Source organism: Hippopotamus amphibius, chromosome 5 (assembly GCF_030028045.1).
Source record: "Hippopotamus amphibius kiboko isolate mHipAmp2 chromosome 5, mHipAmp2.hap2, whole genome shotgun sequence".
Classification (NCBI taxonomy): domain Eukaryota; kingdom Metazoa; phylum Chordata; class Mammalia; order Artiodactyla; family Hippopotamidae; genus Hippopotamus; species Hippopotamus amphibius.
Genome location: NC_080190.1, coordinates 9180110 through 9204984, shown reverse-complemented (window position 1 = coordinate 9204984; position 24875 = coordinate 9180110). Strand labels below are relative to the sequence as shown.

The 24875-nt window shown below is 41.1% G+C and overlaps 1 protein-coding gene across 2 annotated transcripts; it reads right to left on the bottom strand.

Annotated features, from left to right (window-relative positions):
• Positions 1-39: 39 nt before the first annotated feature.
• LOC130853173 (ATPase PAAT-like) lies at positions 40-24528 on the bottom strand. Of its 2 annotated transcripts, none has more exons than XM_057734536.1 (6): positions 24008-24522; positions 23129-23332; positions 22238-22310; positions 11618-11824; positions 6059-6513; positions 40-1390 (listed from the first exon to the last, which is right to left on the bottom strand). In XM_057734536.1, the coding sequence occupies exons 1-6, from the start codon at positions 24169-24171 to the stop codon at positions 1156-1158; spliced, it is 1338 nt and encodes a 445-aa protein (XP_057590519.1). In that variant the 5' UTR covers positions 24172-24522; the 3' UTR covers positions 40-1155. The 2 variants fall into 2 exon arrangements, with proteins under 2 accessions (XP_057590519.1, XP_057590520.1); XM_057734537.1 differs by having other exon boundaries at positions 1200-1385; positions 24008-24528.
• Positions 24529-24875: the final 347 nt, after the last annotated feature.

Sequence of the window (24875 nt, the reverse complement as noted above, 5' to 3'; positions counted from 1 at the left end):
TAAATATCCCATAAATTAGAAAAGACTACAAAAATAAGCAATTTTTCAAATGGCTGTAATGAGAGTATGTTTCACATACTGTGTCACCTTGGTAGTAAGATACAAATGAACAAAGAATATATAAATTAGCCCTCATTTTAAAGAATTGACCAAAATATCAATTGTGAAACACTCCTTTTCATAAAAATAAAGAATTTTAAGCACAGATTAGTTGAAAATAAAAAAATTTCCATTTACTTAGACAAGTAGTTTCCAGAGTGGATACATTTATTTTTTAAATGCAAATACATCACCCTTCAACACATATACAATAGTTATAATTTCTAAAAATTAAGTCTGCCTGAGAGAACTGCAATCTCCCTGATTCATATGCAGAACCTCAGAATTTCACACTTTAAACATACAGAAAAGGGTTCTGGAAAGAGGAACCTATATCAGCTCAGAAAGGCAAACAGTTCCTTATATTTTCTGTGTTGATTGAGATAAAACAAGATGACTTCTCTCATTTTACATCAAACACTAAATCTAAAATAATATTCCTAACAAGGAATAGGCTAGTTCTGATTTTCACTTCCCTATCTACTGTGACACTGTCCTGAAACAAATAATATTAACCTCAGTGTAAATTAATTTTACACATGCCAAACACTGCATCTTCTTCATCATCTGAGATAAACAATATGAAATGTAAACTAGTGATGTGAATGAAAGGTTCCAAGTTTTAAGTATCCAATCTTAGGTATCTAATTTTCCAAAAACAATCAATTAGAAAAAGAAAAATTATCAAATACTCTAAGCATTATTTTTCAGACTCCTAAGACTATAAAAGTCTTTGTATAAATAAAAAATGTACTTCTAAGAAACACATATACAATACAAACTAATGAATTGTTTTAGAAATCCTTAAAATCTTAAAAGTTAACCCAGAAGTATACATAAATTTCATTAAGAGTGAAAAATATTGTGAACAAAAATAACTTATGATCCTGTCATGTTAACTTACTGTATAGTACTGAATTTACAACAAGTGCAATAAAAATGTACACTGAGGTGATATTTCAAAAGAACATTAAATACTTGTTTCCATAAACTTTTGGGGGGGGGGTTGGCTTCGTAATAAATATGTAATAAATATTTGTAGTACGTGTTGAGTGCTTATCTTTCTCCATTTGAAAGTCTTTCTCCAGAGTCATAATGTCTTAGAGGCATCCCAGAGGGTGGGGAGTCGGGACTTTGCAGCAAGTCTATTAGCAAAGCAATCTTATTATCTATGTGCTCCTGGAGTTTATATATTCGCTGATCAATGTAGTCCGTAAGTTTCTTTTCCATCAGTTCCATATTTTTAGAAAGAATCTTTTCCAAGTAGGAACAAACAGGTTGCTCTTCTACTCTAAAAATAAATTTTAAAAATAATAAGAATTTTCCCTGGTATTATAGCAAAACCAACCAAACTGTACTACAATAAGCAACCAATACACACTGCTAACATTTTCCTCCACAACTACACTCTGTCTCCTTACAATATATTTCCAGGTTCAAAAATACACACTCAGCAGGTGACCACAATCCTGAATGTCCTAAGCATTCTTATTTCTTCAATTCTTTAAACGTTTAAGCATAAATTGAAATGAGAATATAAAAATGAAGATGATAGCATTTCTACCCTCAAAGAACAAGTCTTTTTGGTTGTGAGCTCCAAAACAAAAGAGATCTTACTGATTTTTTTAAGGTCTCCATGTATGTTGTCCAAGTGCTTCCCCAAACAACACTAGAATTTAAACAATTTTCTCTTTTTTCATCCAAACAACCTTACTAAAGCACTGGAAGGACAAGGACAGTGAATTTCAGAGTGTGGTCCACAAAACCCCAGGGTCTCCACGACTTTTTCCAGGGGTTCCATGAGGTCAAAAGTATTTTTATGATAATACTAAGATGTTATTTGAACAGGAATTGTACAATGAATGTATGATGAATAATCCAGAGACAACACCATGTATAATGTCATTACTCTGATGACTAATAGCATGTACGGTTGTATATTCTGTTTCCTAGAATTCCTTAAGGTAGTAGGTTTAGGGTATAGATAAATGTTTCTCTCAGAGGTAACTCAGTTCTCAGTACTTCTACTGTGGTCTTACCAGCTATATATGGTTATACACACTAAGATGCAATATTTAAGAGAATACAACCCAAAGCTAATAAAGTTTTACATAAATTCTCATTAAAAAGAAAATATACTATTTTTTCATAAAAATGTTTATATTACTAGGTAATGGGTTTATTGTTATTCCAAAACTAATAAATATTTCTATGTAGCCTATATAAATAAAAGTTCTTTGGAGTGCTCAATTATTTTTAAGAGAGTAAAGACCAAAAAGTTTGAGAACCACTGCTCTAGAATATATGAGGAGCTTTTTATTTTTCTCTTTATTTTCAAATAACTATAGATTCACAGGAAGTTGTAAAGATACTATAATTCCCCAACGGTCCCAACCATTATATCTTACCTAACTATAACATCAAAACCAGGAATTTGATGTTAGCATGGTGCCATCTTATCACATGGACACACGTTCATGTAAACATCACCACATTCAAGAGACAGAACTATTCCTGAACTACAAAGATCTTCCTCCTGCTACCCTTTTATTGACACATCCACGCCCCTAATCTCCTCCATCCCTAACACCTGGTGATCACTCACACAGTCTTCATCTCTGCTCTTCTGAGAATGTTACACAAACGGAATCATGTTATAGATGACCTCCTGAGATTCTCTTTGGTCAATCAGCATAAAGCCTTCGACAGACAACCAAGCTGTTGCATGTATCAACAGGGCATTCACTTTCATTGCTGATAGCAACCCGTGATATGGATATACCAGGGTTAATTTAACCATTCATCTATTTTAAAACAGACTGGCAGTTTTTGGCTTTTACAAATAGAGCTTCTATGAACAATTGTGTACTGGTTTTTATGCGGAAAGACGTTTTCACTTCTCTGGGATAAATGCTCAGGGATATGATTGCTAAGTCACATGGTAACTATATGTTTAGCTACTGAAAACTGCCAAACTTATTTTTTAGAGTCGCTGAACCACTTTAAATCCCCATGAGCAATGTATGAGAGACCCAGTTTCTCCACATTCTCATTGGTATTTGGTATTGTTAGCATTTTTAAACTTTTTATTTTAGCCATTCGAATAACTGTGTAGCGGTATCTTGTGGTTTTAATTTGCATTTCCTTAATAGCCATGAGGTCAATAGCACATCTCTTCACTGCTTATTTGTTTTTTGTACATCCTCTCTGGTAAAATGTCTCATTATGTCTTTTGCCCATGTTCTAATTGGATTTTTTTAATGTTGAATTTTGAGAGTTCTTTCTATATTAGATATGTCATTTGTTGGATTTGTAAATTGCAAACATTTTTTTCCCATTTTGGAATTTGTATTCTATTCCTCTCAGAGTCTTTTACAACATGAAAAGGTTTACGTTTTCATGGGGTCCAGCACATCAAATTTTCTATTATCCTGCTTTTGGTGTCACATCTAAGAACTCTTATCTTGTCTTAGGTCCCCAAAGATTGTCTCCCATATATTATTAGAAAACTTTCATAGCTTTATGTTTTACATTTGAGTTTATGATCCATTTTGAGTTAATTTTTGTATAAGGTATGAGGTTTGGGTCCTGGTTCACTTTATGCCCTCTGGATACCAAACTGCTCCAGCACTGTGTTAAAAAGACTATTCTTCCTTTATTGAATTGCTGTTGCACTTTTGTCAAAAATCAGTTGAGAGGACTTCTTAGGTGGCGCAGTGGTTAAGAATCCACCTGCCAATGTAGGGGAGACAGGTTCAATCCCTGCCGCAGGAAGATACCACATGCCGTGGAGCAACTAAGCCCGCGCGCTGCAACTATTGAGCCTGTGCTCTAGAGCCCGTGAGCCACAACTATTGAGCCCATGTGCCACAACTACTGGAGCCCAAGTGCCTAGAGCCCGTGCTCCACAACAAGAGAGGCCACCACAATGAGGAGCCCACTCATCACAACTAAAGAAAGCCCGTGTGCAGCAACAAAGACCCAACACAGCCAATAAAATAAATAAATTTTATTAAAAAAAGAATCAGTTGAGCATATTTGTGTGGGTCTACTTCTGACCCCTCTATTCTGTTCCACTGACCTATGTGTCTGTCCCTCGGCCAACACTACAATGTCCTGAATACTCGCACTATATAAGACCCGACACTGGGAAAAGTGATTTTGACCACTTCATTCTCCTTTTTCAAAGCCATTTTAGCTACTCTACCTCTTTGCTGTTCACATAATTTTAAAAATACTCCTGTCTATGACTACAAACTATTGTGGTGGGATTTCGCTATGCATTACATTAAGCCTGCATATCAATGGGGAGAACTGACAACTTTACTGTGTATGAAATTGAATTGGTGATTTAACAGTTTCCAGGAAAGAGCAGCTCATTTGATTGGAGACCTCTACCAAACATCTTAACAAGAGATAACACCAATTTAACATGATCTCTTCTAAAACACAGAACTCATTTTGAGGCCAGTATTACCCTCATAGAAAACCAGACAAAGACAGTACAAGAAAAATACAGACCATTATCTAATGAATTAGATGCAAGAATACTCAACAAAATATTAGCAAATCAGGCCCAGCATTGTATAAAAAAGAATTACAGCCCACAACCAAGTGGGATTTATTCTAAGTATACAAGGTGGGTTCAGTTTTTGAAATTAATGTAATTCACCATATGAACAGACTACAGAAGAAAATGCATGCTCCTATGAATGGCCACAGGAAAAATATTTAACAAAATCCTCTACCCTTCTATGACGAAAGAAACTCTCAAATAACTGGGAACTAAGGAACACTAAGCCTCACAGTCCCTGAGCAATCTGACTTCTTTGTATGTTTGCTGTATTATGTCCAGGGATTTTTATTGGTACAAGTGGGGATCTGAGAGAAATGGGGACATTCCATCTCAGCTGGATCCAGAAGCAGTTTTTAAATCTGTCTAGGTGTCTTTTTTCTTTGGGTTTTATTGTTTGTTTTGTTTTGCCATATCACAAGTTAACATTGATTACACTATCAACAAATAAGACTGGGACTTCCCTGGCAGTTTAGTCGTTAGGACTCCGTGCTTCCACTGCAGGGGGCATAGGTTCAATCCTGGTCACGGAACTAAGAACTAAGAGCCCACATGCCACGCAGCACGGCAAACCCTGCCACCCAACCCCTCCACCAAAAACAAAGCCTATTGTTATCTTTCCTTGTCCTTCCCAAGTAAGAACCACTTTTTGTTTCAATAACTTATTAAACTCCTCAAATTGAATGCTATTGAGGACATTAAGAAAACTTCAAATGTTACAACTATCTCATTTTACATGGGACAAAAGGCTAAGCCAAAATGTAAACAGTAAGGCAAAACAGTCAAGCCAGAACTATGATTAGAGTCCTGAATTCCAGTCTGGTGCAAAATCTGGACACTACATCCATATAAAGGATGGGGAACACACTAAACACTTAGCCACGCCTCAATCAAAGCAGGACTGGAAGAAATTGGAGTTATGAGACAAGGGGATAAGGGCCTGTACACTATAAAGAATTTAGAGCTGAAAAAGGTTTGGATGACTCCAATATTAGCCTAGGTCACACAGGATCTACAAAGAAAATCTGGTACAATGGCTCACTTCATACAATCAGGCAAAAAAAATGTACCTATCATGGTTTGCAAAGCTCCTCTCCAAACATAGATAACTCTCTACTCCAACCCTCATCTGCTGCTCGTACCCCTTCCACCAAATGCCTGAGAAACGCTCGGCACCTCCAGGTTTGCACACTTGTCTCTAAGCAACCCATCCTACTCTGCAGAGTATTGCTTTCCTACAGCGTGTTAAGGGAGAAATGTAAAAGCTCCTAAAATTCTCTCTGGAAACATTTTCAGGCAGTCGTTATTGAAGCAAACCTGTTTTCCGCCACCTGCCTCACCCCATCCCCCCACCCAATCTAAACCACACTTGTCTTAAATACTTACGTAACTCCCACAGTGCCTTTGCCGGGCTTGGGGATGCCTTCCTGCCACTTGGTGTCAGGGCCCACACGGAGATGGTTCACTTGACTACACAAATTCTGGAGAAAAGGCAGCAACTCAGAGTTAGGTATGTGTGAGTTGTCACTTGCCTTCTTTGGTAAGAAAGAAGATACTGCGTTCTTAAGATCATTCTCAAGAAGAGATTGGTTTTGTGGCACAACTGTACACGCTTGGAGGCTTGTCACATTTCCTCCACCAGCTGGCTGCGTACTTTTACCCGTGTAAGCTTTTAAGTCTTCAGTCACATTTCCAGAGGTCAATCCAGTTCTGAAAGGAAAAGGTGTGGAGGATGACTTGTCGAAGGCTCCCGAAGGAGATGATGCTTGCAGTCCAATCACGGGCTTGCATCCAGTGCTTCCCAAAACCGACTGAAGATGCTCTCCAGTGGGAATACAATTCTAAGCAAGGTAGATAAGAAAATGCTATTATGGACATTAACGATAATGACAGGTAACTGCTGGAGTAACTTAGAGTCAGGCAGTGTGCCTTCTTGCATTCGATCCTCAAAGCTTTCATATGGAGCAGGCTATAGCTACTATCCCAATTATAAGTTGAGGAGACCAAGACTGACGCTAACTTGGCCAAGCTACCACAACTAGTCAGTGGCAGAACCAGGACTGGAACCCAGGCCACCTAACTCCAGAGTCAGGACTTTTATGAATCATTTCACTAGTTTTGCTAAGGAAAATACTCAACTAAATACAAGCATACTTAGGAAAATTGCGTGGGCATGTTCTCATGTGTCCACTACAAAGGCCTCCTTAATTTATGGGAATAAAATGCAGTATTCTCAATGGAGTCACAATGATTGATAACCTTCATAGAATTAAAATCATTTACCCACCGTCACATATGGTAAGCCAACCTAGGGATATGCAACTTGTTTTCATTGGAGGATAGATCAGACAGTTACATACGTAAAGTCTGATGTTCCATGAGTACTTTTGTGATATTTTCAGGGACTAAAATGAGCTTCCTTTTGGCTATGTCTGCCTTAATAGTTTGTAGGCTAATGATTATGTTTTGTGGCCTCAACAGGTCATGCTATATTATTTCCGCAGAAGACTCTGACTCACCTTTGAGAGGAGGTTGGACTGTCTCCTATACGAGGGCATGTTCTTGCTATGCTTTTCGATCTGTTCATAAGAGAAAAGCAAAACTACCTCTAGCCTAGCTAAGTGTTACGTTATACAGCTCCATCCTAAATTCTAAACAGCACTCTACTAGAGATTCTTACGAGGGGCTATCATCTCATACTTACTATTGCTCAGTGTCTACTGAGAGAGACGGAGAAAAGTATGACACAAGATTAGGTGAAGACACTCAGTCCACATATTTTCTGGATATTCTAAAAAGTGATTCTTGGATTAAGCCAGCCAGCCTGAACCTCATTCATTCAACAAATATTTACCAGAAATCTACTCTGTGTTAGGTACTGTTTCAGGCACTGGAAATAAGACAGTAAACAAGACAAATACAAATTTGCATATATACCCTCAGATTTCTGAAAAAAATACATATTTCTCTCTGAACATCTTGTAGGATTTCTGAAAGGATTCTCTAACTTTTTTAATTATCATAAAAAAGTATCACCTTGAGAAAGCAAGAAAAAAAGATCCTTTCATTTTTTAAGATGAAAAAGGAAAACACTGAAAATCTTGAATAACTGACTATATTTTCTTTGAGAAAATGGGGCACAACTTTCACTCAGATAACATTATATGACAACTATATGCAGGTGCTTTGATAAAGAATTCCTGCTCGATTACTCTAAATTGCTGAAGCAAAAACAAATTAAAAGTCAGCACATCTGAATTTCAAATACGAGGAAATAAGAAGTCACTTTATTTCCTTCAAATATGAGGAAATAAGAAAACAAGGAACCACAAGGCCTGGTGAAGCAGGGAGTCTAGAAAGCTGCTCCTAGGTCTGTCCTCTCATCAGGACAGGCCCTGCCCCTAACCCTAACCCTAACCCAATTAACTTATGAAGGTTCCAAACATTGTGTGTGGCTATACCTCTTCCACAGAAGGAGGGGTTCTGATCATGAAACATCCCTACTTTATACTCAACAGATAGCTAAGAGCTTATATGACACTCTCCAGGAAGACATTCCATGGATTCCTTGTTTGTTAACAAAAGCAATCCTAGAGAGCCAGGTATACCCTGTGAGAATTACTCCATAAACATAGCCTCCCCACTACAAAGAAGACTTCTATTAGCATGTTTAAAAGAAGATTTAATAGGATCACCTTCTTTCTTCCCCAGGGGGTTTCCCAAATGTCCCTGTAGGTGATGATTTAGCACGTGTGTTCGGGGTTACAATACGTGTGATGTTGGTTGGAGGACTTCTGTTTCCATATGATAGAAAATGCTACAAGGACACACACCAAGCTTGGGAAAACAGGATGAGAGCTGGGAAAGCACTCTTACAGTTTACCTAATGCACTGCTGAACTGACAGAAATTCACAGCAAAGAAAACATATTATTTTCAAATTAAACAAAAAAAACCTTAAAAATATGGCCAAAAACTACCAAACTACTATTCATATTATTTCTCTTCCAAAGTCAAGTTTTTAAAACATAAAATCAGTCCATGAACTGATTTTAATTCATTAAACCTCTCTAATGTTCCCCAAGTTTTCCACTCACACACACACTTCTTCCGTTTTTAAATTTTTAATCTCTATGTTCACTGGCTCCTTCCCTTCAAACATTTGTTCTTAAAATATACTATGCATATAAGACTCACCTGGTGCTGCCCGCATAAAACAGGTGAGTCCTGGATCACATCCTCAGGCTTTCAGTTCACTAGTGAGGCCAGTATTCCGCACTTTATAAACATTCCAAGAAATTCTGATACCAGCAGGTCCCTTATTTCTATCATTCTTGAAACAACCCACTTTACCCTGGCTACCTCCACATTCTAACTACCCATTTTCTATCTAATCCCTCAAAATCTGGTTTCCATCTCATCACTATTCAAACTGACCCCCTGAAGATCTCCAAAGGGGAACCTAGCTGATAATTCAAAGGGCATGTACAACAGAGCCATAAACAAACAAGACAGACCTGGTTTGTGTCTGCACACAGCTTATATTTTAATGAGATAGAGAAATATGTACACGTAACAACAAAAATAGCCAAGAAAGCTCTGATGAAAATAGGAAATAAATTATGAGTGAAAGGCTACTTTAATCTGGTGGTTAGAGAAAGTCTCATTTAAGATGGAACATTTAAGATGATGTTGAAATAACAAGAAAAAGGCAGGTTTGCTAAGATCAGGAAGAGAGGATTCTAGCCAAAGAGAACAGTGACGAGTGCAAAGGTCCTGAGGTGGGAGCACATGTGGGTATTTGAGGAATACACACATGAGAATGTCTAGGGCAAGGCATCTAAGGAGATGTAGCAGGAGATGAGGCTGAGGAGGTAACGAGGGCCCAGATCTTAGACATCAGGGAAAGGAACCTGGACTAATTCTGACGTGAGGGGAAGCGGTCAGGGGGCTTTACGTAAACAGGGGAAGTCGAGTCTGATTTACTGTTGAGATCATGCCAGTTGCACTGTGGAGAGGAAGCCCTGCAGCAGGAGGACCACGTAGAGACCTCCTGAGATAATGGGGCAGAGAAAGAAGAGTATGGACCCTGTTCATTTGGAAGCTCTCCCTTCCATGGTCTCCAGAACATCATCAGCTCTCCTGTTCTACGTCTGCCTGCTGATCCAATGATACTCATACTAAATTAATACTAGCACATCTCACAAAAGTTACATGCCTTTTTAATTTGTACTATTTGTTTTAAACTTTCACATTCATCCTATGATCTTAGCAGTATTATCGTTTAGATTGTAAACCTGAAGAAATTTATCCTCAAACAGAGGAAGCAATGCCACAGAACACAGAACTAATAGCTTTGAATGCAGGTCTCCTGACATCAGATCTCTTGCTACTCTAAGCACTGCTGTCTCCTGCTTTTCTGGTTCCTCTTTCCTCTCCCCATATGCTTGACAAATGCACCGATTCTCCCAGGGTCTTCCTTCCTGGCTCCAGTCTCTCCTTTCACCACCTTCTCTATCATCCACCATGGGTGCTCCTCCCAAACCTCCCTCCACCCCACCCCCACCCCCCACGGCATGTTTCCAAAGCCTCACAACATAATCCCAGGGCAGGTGTTACACACATCTAAAGCTCAATACTCCCAAATTAAGCTCCTTTTCCCCTCAAGTCACTTCCTCCCTTGGATTCCATGTATATTATAGGTATCACCATTTTCAAAACTTTAGTTTCACGTTTGATTCTATTTTTCTCCCACAAAACCCACATGAATTAGTTGTCAAGTCCCAATGGCCCCGCTGCTGTAGTATCTCACAATCCAGCATCAGGTCACCCTTTCCAATGGAGACTCCCATTAACTCTCCTCTAGACAAGGAAAATAACACGGAGCTGCTTTCCTTCTTGCAGCCTCACTTTCCACTGACTCATCTAACATATAATAGTGGATTAAACTTATTAAAACAGAGGTAAAAAACACCCACGAACTTTATGATAGCATTCAAGATTCTTCCTGCCCCAGTCTACCTGAAGCTTCCCCTGTCACTTCCTCACCAGAGGAACGAACTTCTATTCACTTCCTAGCTACATCCTGCTCCTGCTAGCACCGAAGACGTAATCCACACTCTTCTCTCTCTCCAGTTGCATGCCTCCCAACTTACTTGCCTAGTCCCGCTCTTCCTCTTTAAGGGCCTGGATAAAACGCTACTTCCTTTAATAAGCCTTTCCTAGTCTTCCTCTTGATTCTCCACTTAGATGCCCCGATTCCCCTAATAAGACTACAAATAAAGATCCTTAAAGACAGGCTACAGACTAACTCATCTCTGAACCTTCCAAAGTAACCAAAACAGGGTGTCATGCACTAAGAAGGGGTTAAATAAATACTTGCTAAATGAATAAATGAGTGAATTCATTGAAAACTGTTGTCTGTAATAGATATTTTTTTTGCAAGAGGGTGGGTCTACAGAATGTTATTTTTAGAAAAGTTACTAAAGATAACAGTCAAATCAATAATAAAAGTTGAAAGAAAAAGATTTATGTCACCACATGTCTTTATAAGAAGCCATCATTTGGCCTAGACTGTCATACAGAGTGAAGTGAGTCAGAAAGAGAAAAACAAACATCGTATATTAACACATATATGCAGAATATAGAAAAATGGTACAAATCAACCAGTTTGCAAGGCAGAAATACACAGATGTAGAGAACAAGCATATGGATACCAAGTGGGGAAAGTGGGGAGGGTTGGGGAGGAATGAACTGGGAGATTGCGATTGCCGTATATACATTACTAATAAGAAAAAAAATACCAAATTGTACACTCTAAAGATACGCAGTTTATTGTATGTTAACTGCATCTCAAAAGTTCGTAAAAAAAAAGAAAAAAGAAAAAAAAGAAGCCATCATTTAAAGAATTTTAATGGTATTTGGAAAGAAATCCATTTCTACTTACATGCTGCTGGAATCTAACCATGTTCATCAATTCCTGAGCTCCAGGTGATAACTTTGACCCCATGGACTGCATGATGGTTTGGACCCGATCCAGGTCTATCCTCGATCCTAGAGCAGGACCTCCTGCTGAAGAATTTGCCGAAACTGGCCTCATGTGTACCACAACTTTACTGATGAACACGCACTGCTTTTCACCAAAGGAGAGCAGCTGTTATAATACAAAAGTTCAGCAAGATTAATGATAATAAAAATAATCATTATTTAAGGTCATTCTTTGTTAATACTGAAGAGTGACGCATTCAAGAATCTAAAAATTAACTTTGGGACTTCCCTGGTGGCACAGTGGTTAAGAATTCACCTGGCAATGCAAGGGACATGGGTTTGATCCCTGGTCCGGGAAGATCCCACGTGCCGCAGAGCAACAAGGCCGGTGTGTCTCAACTACTGAAGCCCTGGAGCCTAAAGCCTGTGCTCCGCAACAAGAGAAGCCACTGCAATGAGAAGCCCGTGCACCACAATGAAGAGTAGCCCCCGCGTGCCACAGTTAGAGGTGCAGCAATGAGGACCCAATGCAGTCAAAAAAAAAAAAAAAAAAATTAACTTCAGCTACATTTTAAAGGTTTCTCTAGAAGAGTCAGCCAAAAAAAAAAAAAAACTCAAAAGAAAAATGTAAATGTAAAAAGTCCTTTTTTAAATAAAAGATTATGTATAAATAATGTTTTCCTTACTTAGTTTAAGGAATTAAAGATAAACTATACCAATCTGAGATCTTAACATACTGAAACTTGCTATAGTATTATTCAATACAAAATAACACTGTCCAATATCCATGCAAAGTGTAACTGTAAGTCAGGATTTTAGCATTTAGGACTGTAGGGAAGAGCAACATGACATAAGTGAGCTCAACAGTTTACACACAGAAAGACGAATTCAGGGTGGTTTTTTTAACTTGTCAAAAGACACCCAATTAGTAAAGCTGAGCTCTCAGCCTAGTTCTGCTGGCTTCTATCCCAGTAGCTTTTCCAACGCTTAATGCTGCCTCGTTTGCGTCTAAACCAAAAGATGTGTCATGTGTAGTGTAGGACAACAAAGTAGCAAAGTGGAAAGAAAACAGGACTTAGAATCCCACAGACCTGAGTTCATGAGCTCTGCCTGAGAGGACCTGGGCAAATGCCAAACCTGAGTCAGGAGTCAAATGAGCTCACCTGGTTGCTATGAGGATTATGTGCTAAAATTTCCAGTATATTTCATCAAGTAAGAGCTCAAACATACACATCAGGAACTTACACGTGCTCTCGGCCCAGAAGAAGCCTTCATATAAACCCAAGGATTTCCCTAAATGAAACACTCTTTTCGTTCCCTGGTAGCTCCACAGCACAGTTACAAACCCCATTCAGCATCAGAGACACAACAAACCCACCTATCACACAAAGACACAGGTGAATACAGACCCGTGACCTAAAAACTCAGTGTGGCACCAAAGATGTGCCTGTCATCAACAAGTAAGTAAACACCTCACGACATGTATACAGCCACATTCCACCCTCCATATTATTCCCGTTCTGCTTTTTAACCCCCAAGCCTTTCTCACTAGCGAACGTAGTACCTATTGTGCACACCCAGTCAACCTATTATCTGTCTTGCCCACTATAACATTAGCAACGTGAGGGCTTCATTCCGATTTATTTCATAACTGCCAATTCCTAAATGCCAAGTACAGCATCTGGCACCAACAGGCACTCCAATATTTGTTGGATGAATGAATTACGTTATTTGAACGACTGTAGCTATTAGTATATACACCTAAAACAACATCTTGGGATAATCAGTTCTGTGCTCTTCTGTAAGTAAAAATCAGCATAGAATTTTAGACATAAAAATACCAATCCAACAATTTATTTTCTTCAGTTCCCTAATATTAACCATAACACAGGTCCAAACAGGTGAAGGAACTTGCCCAAGGTTATTGTGCTAGTCAGCAAGAGAGCTCATTTAATAGTCAGGGCTTATGTAAAAAAGAGTGGCTATATGTATATGTATAACTGACTCACTTTGCTGTACACCTGAAACTAACACAACATTGTAAATCAACTACAGTCCAATAAAAAATTTTAAAAAAATAGTCAGGGCTTATGATTTGCAGCTCAGTACTCTTTCCCTAGATCTGATGACCTTAGTAAACTTCACCTTAATAATATTTTTCATGCTGAAGACACCAGTCCAAACTCCTTTAACTTTGTGGTGCCCATGTCTGAATCTTCTCTGATTGTGTTCTATCTTTCTGCATTTGGATACCAAAACTGCTTGTGGTTTTCTTAGCACCTAAGTTTTACATAAAGATAAAAAAAGTGTTTTAACTCAGTTTTTCAAGGCCGAAAAGTACAATACTGCTGTACTAACAACTGCACGTGACATGACCACAAAACGGAGTGGGACCATATGGTCCTTGCCCCCCATGTCCTCAGCCTGCCTTTTGTCTATGGAAAAACTTTAGCCAAAGAATAAGTTTAATCAGCAAAGTGAGAAAATGGAGAAGCAAAGAAAAGCAGTCAAACAGGACAAAACAATAATAGTTTAGTCAGTAAGCAAAGTCAAGGACTTTTAGTTCCTCCTCAAGGGCTACTGATAATATTCTGAGCCCTATCCTGTGAGCTGTCTTATAGATACTAAAACCTCCACCAGGTGGATGAAGTTAAGGGACTTCCCTGGTGGCGCAGTGGTTAAGAATCCACCTGCCAGGACTTCCTGGTGGCAGAGTAGTTAAGAATTCACCTGCCAATGCAGGGGACACAAGTTTGATTCCTGGCCTGGGAAGACCCCACATGCTGTGGAGCAACTAAACGCATGCACCACAGCTTGTAAGCCTGTGCTCTAGAGCCCGAGAGCCACAACTACTGAGCCCTCGTGCCGCAACTACTGAAGCCTGTGCATCTAGAGTCCATGCTCCACAAGAGAAGCAACTGCAATGGGAAGCCCATGCACTGCAATGAAGAGCAGACCCTGCTTGCCGCAACTAGAGAAAGCCTGCACACAGCAACGAAGACCCAACGCAGCCAAAAATTAAAAAAAAATAGATAAAATAAAATAAAATAAATAAAAAGAAAAAAAAGAATTCACCTGCCAATGCAGGGCACAGGGTTCAATCCCTGGGTTGGGAAGATCCCACATGCCATGGAGCAACTAAGCCTGTGAGCCACAACTACTGAGCCTGCATGCCACAACTACTGAAGACTGCATACCTAGACCTAGAGTCTGTGCTCCGCAACAAGAGAAGCCACCACAATGAGAAGCCCATGCACCGCAGTGAAGAGTAGCCCCCGCTCTCCATAACTAGAAAAACCCCTCGCCTAGCAACGAAGACCCAAACACAGCCAAAAACAATAATAAAAAAATTAAAAAAAAAAAACTTAACTACATGAAGACCAGACTGCAGCCATGACATTAGCTGCCACAATTCTGAGATCTGGCCTTAAGGAAATGAAAACAAATGGACCCTGGAACTGAAGAACAATCAAGATGATGCTGGTCAGGCCACTACATGACCAACTTCAAGATGACTGTCAGGGGTGACTGTGCTGTTTCTGCACATAGTCCCCTTCCCCCATCCATAAAAGCTCTTGCCAACTGACTGTCAGTGGAGGGAGCTGGCCTTAGTCCACGCCCCACCTAAGTGGCCATTGCGGGCATCCGAAATAAAGCAAACTTTCCTCTCTACCAACCTTGCCTCTTTATTGGCTTTTGAGCGGCAAGCAGCTGGACACCACTTTCGGTTACAACCATAGCTAATAAACAGTCAAAGTTTAAAAGAAGAATGTTCACAAATAGAACAGTTGCTGGAGGCCAGCGGGGGACCTGAGGCCCAAGCAGACCACAGGAACCCCGGAGCAACGGGGTAGGACCTAGGGGAAGACAGGGAGGCGGGGAAGGGGAACCGGATGGGACCGGCACCCCTGGGGGGTGGCTGGGTTGGGGGGAGGTTCCCACCTGGAGGGACCGTTGGGGGATGGGGAGATCTGGGAAACCGCAACCGGGTTTCTCCCACCCAGAGGCCAGGAGGCCTGCTGAGCTCCCTGGCTTGGGGGCCTGCTGGGCTCCCCAGTGGGGTCCTCCACCCTCCAGGGCTCCCTCTGGGCTGCTTGGGTCCTGGGGGTGTGGGAAGGAGGGAGGAGGGGCAAGGAGGTGGAGAGGTGGGCAGGAGGGGGTGGGGGTTTTGAGATTGGGGGACGGAGAGGCAAGAGGGCGTTTCGCCTGCCCTCTTGGCCAGGGAGGCCAACTGGGCTCCCGTGGCTGGTCCTTCACTCTCCAGGCCCCCTCCAGCTGCTTGGGACCTAGGAAAGTGGGGAGTGGGGGAGAGGAAGAGAGAGAGACAGGGACCCTACAAGACTGGGAGATCTGGGGAAGTGCCGCAGCCGTTACCCTAGCCCAGTTAGCCCTGGGAAGCCTGTTGGGCGTCAGAGTCTGGTCTCCTGCCTTTCAGTGCCCACTGCAGCTGTGAGGGTCCTAGGGGAATAGGAGAGAGGGGGTGAGAAAGAAGAGAACCCAAGGGGGAGGGGCCCTCTGAGACTGGAGGACTAGGGGAGGTGCCTAGCATTTCTCCCACCAACTTGGGCCAAGGGAACCCGCTGGGTACCTTGACCCACTGGGTCCTTTGCTCCCAGGACCAGAGGTATTCCTGGGCCCCTCTGCCTCACTGGCATAAGCCCCATTCCCCACCACCCCCAGGGCCTTTTCTACGCTAGGCCCTGCCCATTGCCTAACTCCCCCTCCACCACCCCCCCTACCCTTGTCTAAGCCCCGTCCCCACAGCCAAGGCCTTTTCTGGCTTTTTTTTTTCTTGTTTTTTCTTTTTTCTTTACTTCCCACCTCCTCACTTAGGCTATTACAGTTGTTTTACCTTCCAGTTGTTGCTCCATCTTTCTTTTTTTTCTCTTTTTTAAATTTTTTCTAACATATCTGTTAGTTTCCTATTATCGTATTTTTTATCTTGCTATTGTTCTGCTGTTCTCCTGTTTTTTTTTTTTTTAATTTTTTTTCATTTTCCCTGCTCCACCCGGCTTGTGGGATCTTGATTCACAAGCCCAGTGTCAGGCCTGAGCTCCTGAGGTGGGAGCTCTGAGTTCAAAACATTGGACTAACAGGGAAACCCAGTTCCCAGGGAATATTCTTCAGAGTGAGGTCTCTCAGAGGCTCTCACCTCAACACCAAGACCCAGCTATATTCAACAGTCTACAAACTCCAGTGCTTGAAACCTCAGGCCAAACACCCAGTGGGAAAGGAACACAATCCCACCTATCCAAAGTGGGGGGAAAACGAGATGACAAAAAAATATGTCACAGATGAAGGAACAAGGTAAAAATATACAAGACCAAATAAATGAAGAGGAAACAGGAAAACTGCCTGAAAAAGAATGCAGAGTAATGATAGTAAAGATGATCCAAAATCTCAACAACAAAACAGAGAAAATACAAGAAACAGTTAATAAGGACTCAGAGGAACTAAAGAGCAACCAAACAGTAATAGATAACAAAAGAACCGAAATTAAAAACACTCTAGATGCTATAAACAGCAGAATAACTGAGGCAGAAGAATGAATAAGTGAGTTGGAAGATAGAATGGGGGAAATAACTGCCACAGAGCAGGGAAAAGAAAAAAGAAGAAAAAGAATGGAAGACAGTATCAGAGACCTTGGTGACAACATTAAGTGCACCAACATTCAAATCATAGGCATCCCAGAAGAAGAAGAAAACAAGAAAGGGTCTGAGAAAATATTTCAAGAGGTTATAGTGGAAAACTTCCCCAACACGGGAAAGGAAATGATTTATCAAGTCCAAGAAGCACAGAGAGTCCCATACAGAATAAACCCAAGGAGAAATACACCGAGGCACATATTAATCAAACTAATGAAAATTAAACACAAAGAAAAAATTTTAAAAGCAGCAAGACAAAAGAAACAAATAATATATAAGAGAAAACCCATAAGGATATCAGCTGACCTTTCTGCAGAAACTCTGCAGGCCAGAAGGGAGTGGCAGGATATACTGAAAGTCCTGAGAGAGAAAAACCTATAGCCAAGGATACTCTACCCAGCAAGAATCTCATTCAGATTGGACGGAGAAATCAAAAGCTTTACAGACAAGCAAAAGTTAAAGAGGATTCAATGCCACCAAACCAGCCTTACAACAATTGCTAAAGGAACTTTTCTAAGCAGGAAACACAAGAGAAAGAAAAGAGCTACAAAAACAAACCAAAAAAACCTAAGAAAATGGTGATAGGAACACACATGTCAATAATCACCTTAACTGTAAATGGATTAAATGTTCCAACCAAAAGACACACACTGGCTCAATGGATACAAAAACAAGACCCTTACATATGCTGTCTACAAGAAACCCACTTCAGACCAAGGGACACATATAGACTGAAAGTAAGGGAATGGAAAAACATATTCCATGCAAATGGAAGTCAAAAGAAAGCTGGAGTAGCAATACTCATATCAGACAAATTTGACTTTAAAGTAAAGACTATTACAAGAGACAAGGAAGGACACTATATAATGATCAAGGGATCCATCCAAGAAGAACATATAACAATTGTAAATATTTATTCACCCAACATAGGAGCACCTCAATACATAAGGCAAATGCTAACAGCCATAAAAGGGGAAATTGACAATAATACAGTAATAGTAGACTTGAACACCCCACTTACATCAATGGACAGATTATCCAAACAGAAAATAAATAAGGACACACAAGCTTTAAGTGACACATTAGACCATCTTGCCTTAATTGATATTTATAGGACATTCCACCCAAAAACTAAAGAATACATTTTCTTCTCAAGTGCACATGGAACATGCTCTAGGATAGATCACATCTTGGGTCACAAATCAAGCCTTGGTAAATTCAAAAAAATTGAAATCGTATCAAGCATTTTCTCTGACCACAATGCCATGAGACTACATACCAATTACAGGAAAAAAACTGTAAAAAATACAACCACACGGAGACTAAATAATACGCTATTAAACAACCAAGAAATCACTGAAGAAATCAAAGAGGAAATCAAAAAATACCTAGAAACAAATGACAATGAAAACACAATGACCCAAAACCTATGGGACGCATCAAAAGCAGTTCTAAGAGGGAAGTTTATAGCAATACAGTCCTACCTCAAGAAACAAGAAAAATATCGAATAAACAACCTAACCTTACACTTAAAACAATTAGAGAAAGAACAAAAAAACCCCAAAGTGAGCAGAAGGAAAGAAATCATAAAGATCAGATCAGAAATAAATGAAAAAGAAAGGAAGGAAACAATAGCAAAGATCAATAAAACTAAAAGCTGGTTCTTTGAGAAGATAAACAAAATTGATAAACCATTAGTCAAACTTATCAGGAAAAAAAGGGAGAAGATGCAAATCAACACAATTAGAAATGAAAAAGGAGAAGTAACAACTGACATCGCAGAAATACAAAAGATCATCACAGACTACTACAAGCAACTATATGCCAATAAATTGGATAACCTGGAAGAAATGGATAATTTCTTAGAAAAGTACAATCCTCCAAGACTGAACCAGGAAGAAATAGAACATATGAACAGACCAATCACAAGTACGAAAATTGAGACTGTGATTAAAAACCTCCCAACAAACAAAAGCCCAGGGCCATATGGCTTCACAGGTGAATTCTATCAAACATTTCGAGAAGAGCTAACACCTATCCTTCTCAAACTCCTCCAAAATAGAGCAGAAGGAGGAACACTCCCAAACTCCTTCTACAAGGCCACCATCACCCTGATACAAAAACCAGGCAAAGATGTCACAAAAAAAGAAAATTACAGGCCAATATCACTGATGAATAGAGATGCAAAAATCCTCAACAAAATACTAGCTAACAGAATCCAACAGCACATTAAAAAAATCATACACCATGATCAAGTGGGGTTTATCCCTGGAATAAAAGGATTTTTCAACATACGCAAACCAATCAGTGTGATACACGATATGAACAAATTGAAGGATAAAAACCATATGATCATCTCAATAGACACAGAAAAAGCTTTTGACAAAATTCAACATCCATTTATGATAAAAGCTCTCCAGAAAATGGGCATACAAGGAAATTACCTCAACATAATAAAAGCCATATATGAGAAACCAACAGCCAACATCGTTCTAAATGGTGAAAAACTGAAAGCATTCCCTGTAAAGACAGGAACAAGACAGGGGAGTCCACTCTCACCATTATTATTCAACATAGTTTTGGAAGTTTTAGCCATAGCAAACAGAGAAGAAAATAAAATAAAAGGAATCCAAATTGGAAAATAAGAAGTAAAATTGTCACTCTTTGCAGATGACATGATATTATACACAGAAAACCCTAAAGATTCTACCAGAAGACTGCTAGCACTAGTCGATGAATTTAGTAAAGTAGCAAGATACAAAATTAATGTGCAGGAATCTCTTGCACCCCTATACACTAACAATGAAAGAGCAGAAAGAGAAATTAAGGAAACTCTCCCATTTACCACTGCAACAAAAAGAATAAAATACCTAGGAATAAACCTGCCTAAGGAGGCAAAAGACCTGTATGCAGAAAACTACAAGACACTGATGATAGAAATCAAAGACAATACAAACAGTTGGAGGGACATACCATGTTCTTGGATTGGAAGAATCAACACTGTGAATGACTATCTTACCCAAAGCAATTTACAGATTCAATGCAATCCCTATCAAATTACCAATGGCATTTTTCACAGAACTAGAACAAGAAATCTTACAATTTGTATGGAAACGCAAAAGACCCCGAATAGCTAGAGCAATCTTGAGAAGGAAAGATGGAGTTGGTGGAATTAGGCTTCCTGACTTCAAACTATACGACAAGGCCACAGTGATCAAGACAGTATGGTACTGGCACAAAAATAGAAAGGAAGATCAATGGAACAGAATAGAGAACCCAGAGGTAAACCCAAGCACATATGGACACCTTATCTTTGACAAAGGAGGCAAGAATATACAATGGAAAAAAAGACAGCCTCTTCCATAAGTGGTGCTGGGAAAATTGGACAGCTACTTGTAAAAGAATGAAATTAGAACACTTCCTAATGCCATATCCAAAAATAAACTCAAAATGGATTAAAGACCTAAATGTAAGGTCAGACACTATAAAAGTCCTAGAGGAAAACATAGGCAGAACACTCTATGACATCCATCAAAGCAAGATCCTTTGACCCACATCCTAGAATCATGGAAATAAAATCAAGAATAAACAAATGGGGCCTAATGAAACTTAAAAGCTTTTGCACAGCGAAAGAAACCATAAACAAGACAAGAAGACAACCCTCAGAATGCGAGAAAATACTTGCCAACAAAGCAACGGACAAAGGATTAATCTCCAAAATATATAAGCAGCTCATGCAGCTTAATACCAAACAAGCAAATAACCCAATCCACAAATGGGCAGAAGACCTAAATAGACATTTCTCCAAAGAAGACATACAGATGGCCAACAAACACGTGAAAAGAAGCTCAACATCACTACTCATTACAGAAATGCAAGTCAAAGCCACAATGAGGTATCACGTCACACTGGTCAGAATGGCCATCATCAAAACATCTAGAAACAATAAATGTTGGAGAGGGTGTGGAGAAAAGGGGTCTCTCCTGCACTGTTGCTGGGAATGTAAGCTGGTACAGCCACTATGGAAAAGTTTGTAGATTCCTTAAAAAACTAAAAATGGAACTACCATATGACCCAGTAATCCCACTACTGGGCATATACCCAGAGAAAACCATAATCCAAAAAGAAACATGTATCATATGTTCATTGCAGCACTCTTTACAATAGCCAGGACATGGAAGCAACCTAAATGTCCATCAACAGATGAATGGATAAAGAAGATGTGGTACATATATACAATGGAATATTACTCAGCCATAAAAAGGAATGAAATTGAACTATATGTAATGAGGTGGACAGAACTAGAGTCTGTCATACAGAGTGAAGTAAGTCAGAAAGAGAAAAACAAATACCGTATGCTAACTCATATATGTGGAATCTGAAGAAATGGTATTGATGAATCCAGTGACAGGGGAAGAGTGGAGATACAGATGTAGAGAATGGATTTGAGGATACGGGGCTGGGGTGGGAGGTGAAGGGGAAGTTGGGACTAAGTGAGAGAGTAGCAAAGACATATTACACTACCAACTGTAAAACAGATAGCTAGTGGGAAGTTGCTGTATAACAAAGGGAGATCAACTTGATGATGGGTGATGCCTTAGAGGGCCAGGACAGGGAGGGCGCCTGGGAGTCGCGAGAGGGAGGGCATATGGGAATATATGTATAAATACAGCTGATTCACTGTGGTGTACCTCAAAAGCTGGTACAAGAGTGTAAAGCAAATATATTCCAATAAAGAGGTTAAGAGAAAAAAAAGGAAGGATGTTGATAATTTTTTAGAAAAGAATTTGTTTTTATATGTTTACTGAGTATTTCTGAACAAAAACCAGGGACAAAGTTGGACTAACTACATCACCAAATCTACAGAAAATAAGTATATATATTAGGAAAACAACTATAGTTTTTAAATTAGTTAAAATTTAGGAATGACTTACCTTTATTTTACAAGCGTGTGTGGAGGACTCCAACTTTAGATATTTTTTGTACAAAATAATCTTTTCATGTTCACTAAAAATAAAAAAGAATTCATTTACAAAAATTTCATACATTATCACTTTTAACAGTTACATTTAAAAATAAAGGTTTCCAGGATAATATTTAAATTCTGAGATTCAGTTTTCTTTGTGAGGCATAAACAGTTGGGATATCCGACTGAATTGCACTGCATATAAAGACAACACCTGCCACTTACTAACTATATGAGAAAATTAAATTAGATATCAAATGCATAATCAAGTAGCACAGAGCACACTGTAAAGCTCAATAACATATCCATTATACCCAACATGCATGGAATAGAAAACACTTCATATTTTGATTCATATTAAGGAAAGATCAGGACAGAATCTTTGTAAGAAATCAGAAAAAGAATCAGAAAGTACCATAATGGGTTAAATACGCGGGCATGGCACAGCCTTGGGCTCACACACTATTTGTAAAACGTTTCCTACAGGAAAATGTTCAGAGTTCCAGACTGATAGACAAATTAATTTGTGGAAAACAGATCCCTGTGAGTTACAGAAAACAGACAAGAAACACGTACCAGAACTTCACTCTGATCCAACTCTTCCACTAACTAGCTATGATCTTTTACCAACTTCCCTCTCTTCCATTAGCTCTCAATTGCCACATTCATAAAAACAACGAGGCTGATCTAGACTGTCTTTAAGATCCCTAAAGGGCGAAACTTCTAGGCCTGCTGGCATGTTTTATCTTCTCTCTCCTAGCATCTGACACCAATATCTGAGAATCAATAAACACTGCAAAAGCTTAAGAAAATAAAACAGGACTTCAGAAGAACACTTCCACGTGCATAAGTCACAAACCTGTTATCCAGAACACTACACACATTCTTGCCCCTACTGGTTCCACAGTACTCCTCTCCTAAGTACACTTCCATATTTCTGGCTGAACTTAAAATGCCCACAGAAACGATTTCTTCACCTCCGTGAGGGTCACATCTCAGGTAAAGGAAGCAGGGGCTTTCATCTTGGCTGTTCACATTCCTTTTCAAAATCACCCCATCCTGGCTGAAAAGAAAGTGAAGAATAGTATACAGTAGAGTTCTCTGGACACTGTCATCAACCCACTTGACGGGCCACAGGGGTTGCTGACATGTTATCCTATTCATTTACATTTGCATTTGAAGTCCCAGCGCCTTGCAAAGCACTGACCAAATGCTCAATACGGAATTCAGAGGAAATGATGCTTTAGACGCGAGGGCTCTCCACTCTATTTTCCCCTTGACTTCTATAACACCTTCTAGGCGCCTTCCTGTAACTGGCCATCCAGTTAATGAAATACATGCAGTGGGCAGCTGGTGTGAATTAGAAAACAGTACGGGGGGGGGGGGGGGGCGGGTGTTACAGAATGGAATAAAGGACAAAAGCGTGCCGTTTTCAAAACTAATGAAGATGTTCGACACCTGGATTTTCTTAATGCCTCTTTTGGTCGACAGGAGACAGAGAGGCGGCTCGGATCCCGACAAGGGGCCTCCGCAGCCGACAGGACGGACACAAGGGGGATGTGGGCACAGCCGCGTGCCCAGGTCCCCGGCGCCCGACGCGCACACGGACTCGCCGCCGCTTTCCCGCGGACCCGTCGCGCCCGCCCGCCGCCCGGGCCGCCCGCGCAGACCCTCCCCACCGCGGCCCCCGCCTCCCTCCCGGCCGGGCACAGCCCCCGTCCCCGCCGGCCCGGCGCACCCGGTGGCAGGCGGCGCCAGCAGCTCCTCCCAGTCGGCGTCCGCGGCGCCGAGGCCAGCCCGGGTGACATGGAGACTCTGGGCCACGGCTCCGCACGCGGCATCCCAGGAAGAGGCCAGCGTCGCGCGGCGGGTCAGTGGCCGGTGTACAGCCTCGGTCTCCATTCAGCCACCTACACAGCAGGCCGGCTCCGGAACCTCTCTTAACAGCTCTTTAATTTCCGCCAGACCGAGGGAAGGTAATGGAACAGAGCAGCTTCCGGCTCGTCCCGCCGCAAACCTGAGAGCCGCGGCTTCTCGCCGGGGTCTGGAGCCCAGCTACCGGAAACACGCATGCGCGTGCCGGCCGGTTTCGGCAAAGGGGCTCAGAATCTGCGGGGGGGGGGGGGTGGGGAGCGTGGACAGCCAGCGCAGGCGCACTAACAGCCTCGTCAACTGCTGCGTGGTGCGCAGGCGCAGTGTGCAGGCGCGGTGCGGTGCGCGCGCGAGCCCTGCGTTTATTTGACGTTGGTCAGAGAGATGGAACCGGTGGTGTGGATGCCCGTGGGTGGGTGGTGTCGGAGGACTGGTCCAGGCGGAAGGGTACGTCGTGAGCTAGGCGTGGTGTCGTCGCTCTCGAGACCTGAAGCAGCTCCTCCGGGCCCTCGCTGTCTCAGGAGTGGACGCCGAGCCTTTCCGCGGACGGCGGGGCGGCGCGGGGGGCCGGGGACCGGGCGGGTGCTGGAGTGGGCTGTGCGCCCCTCAGCCCGCTTCTCACGCGCGTCCTGTCCTCCGCGGGGGTCGGGTGGGTGGCGGCCGGCAGCTGGGCTTTAGCAGGCGAGGAGGCTTGGGGCGGGCGGTGCGGGAGGAAGGTGGGGGGCCCTGGGACG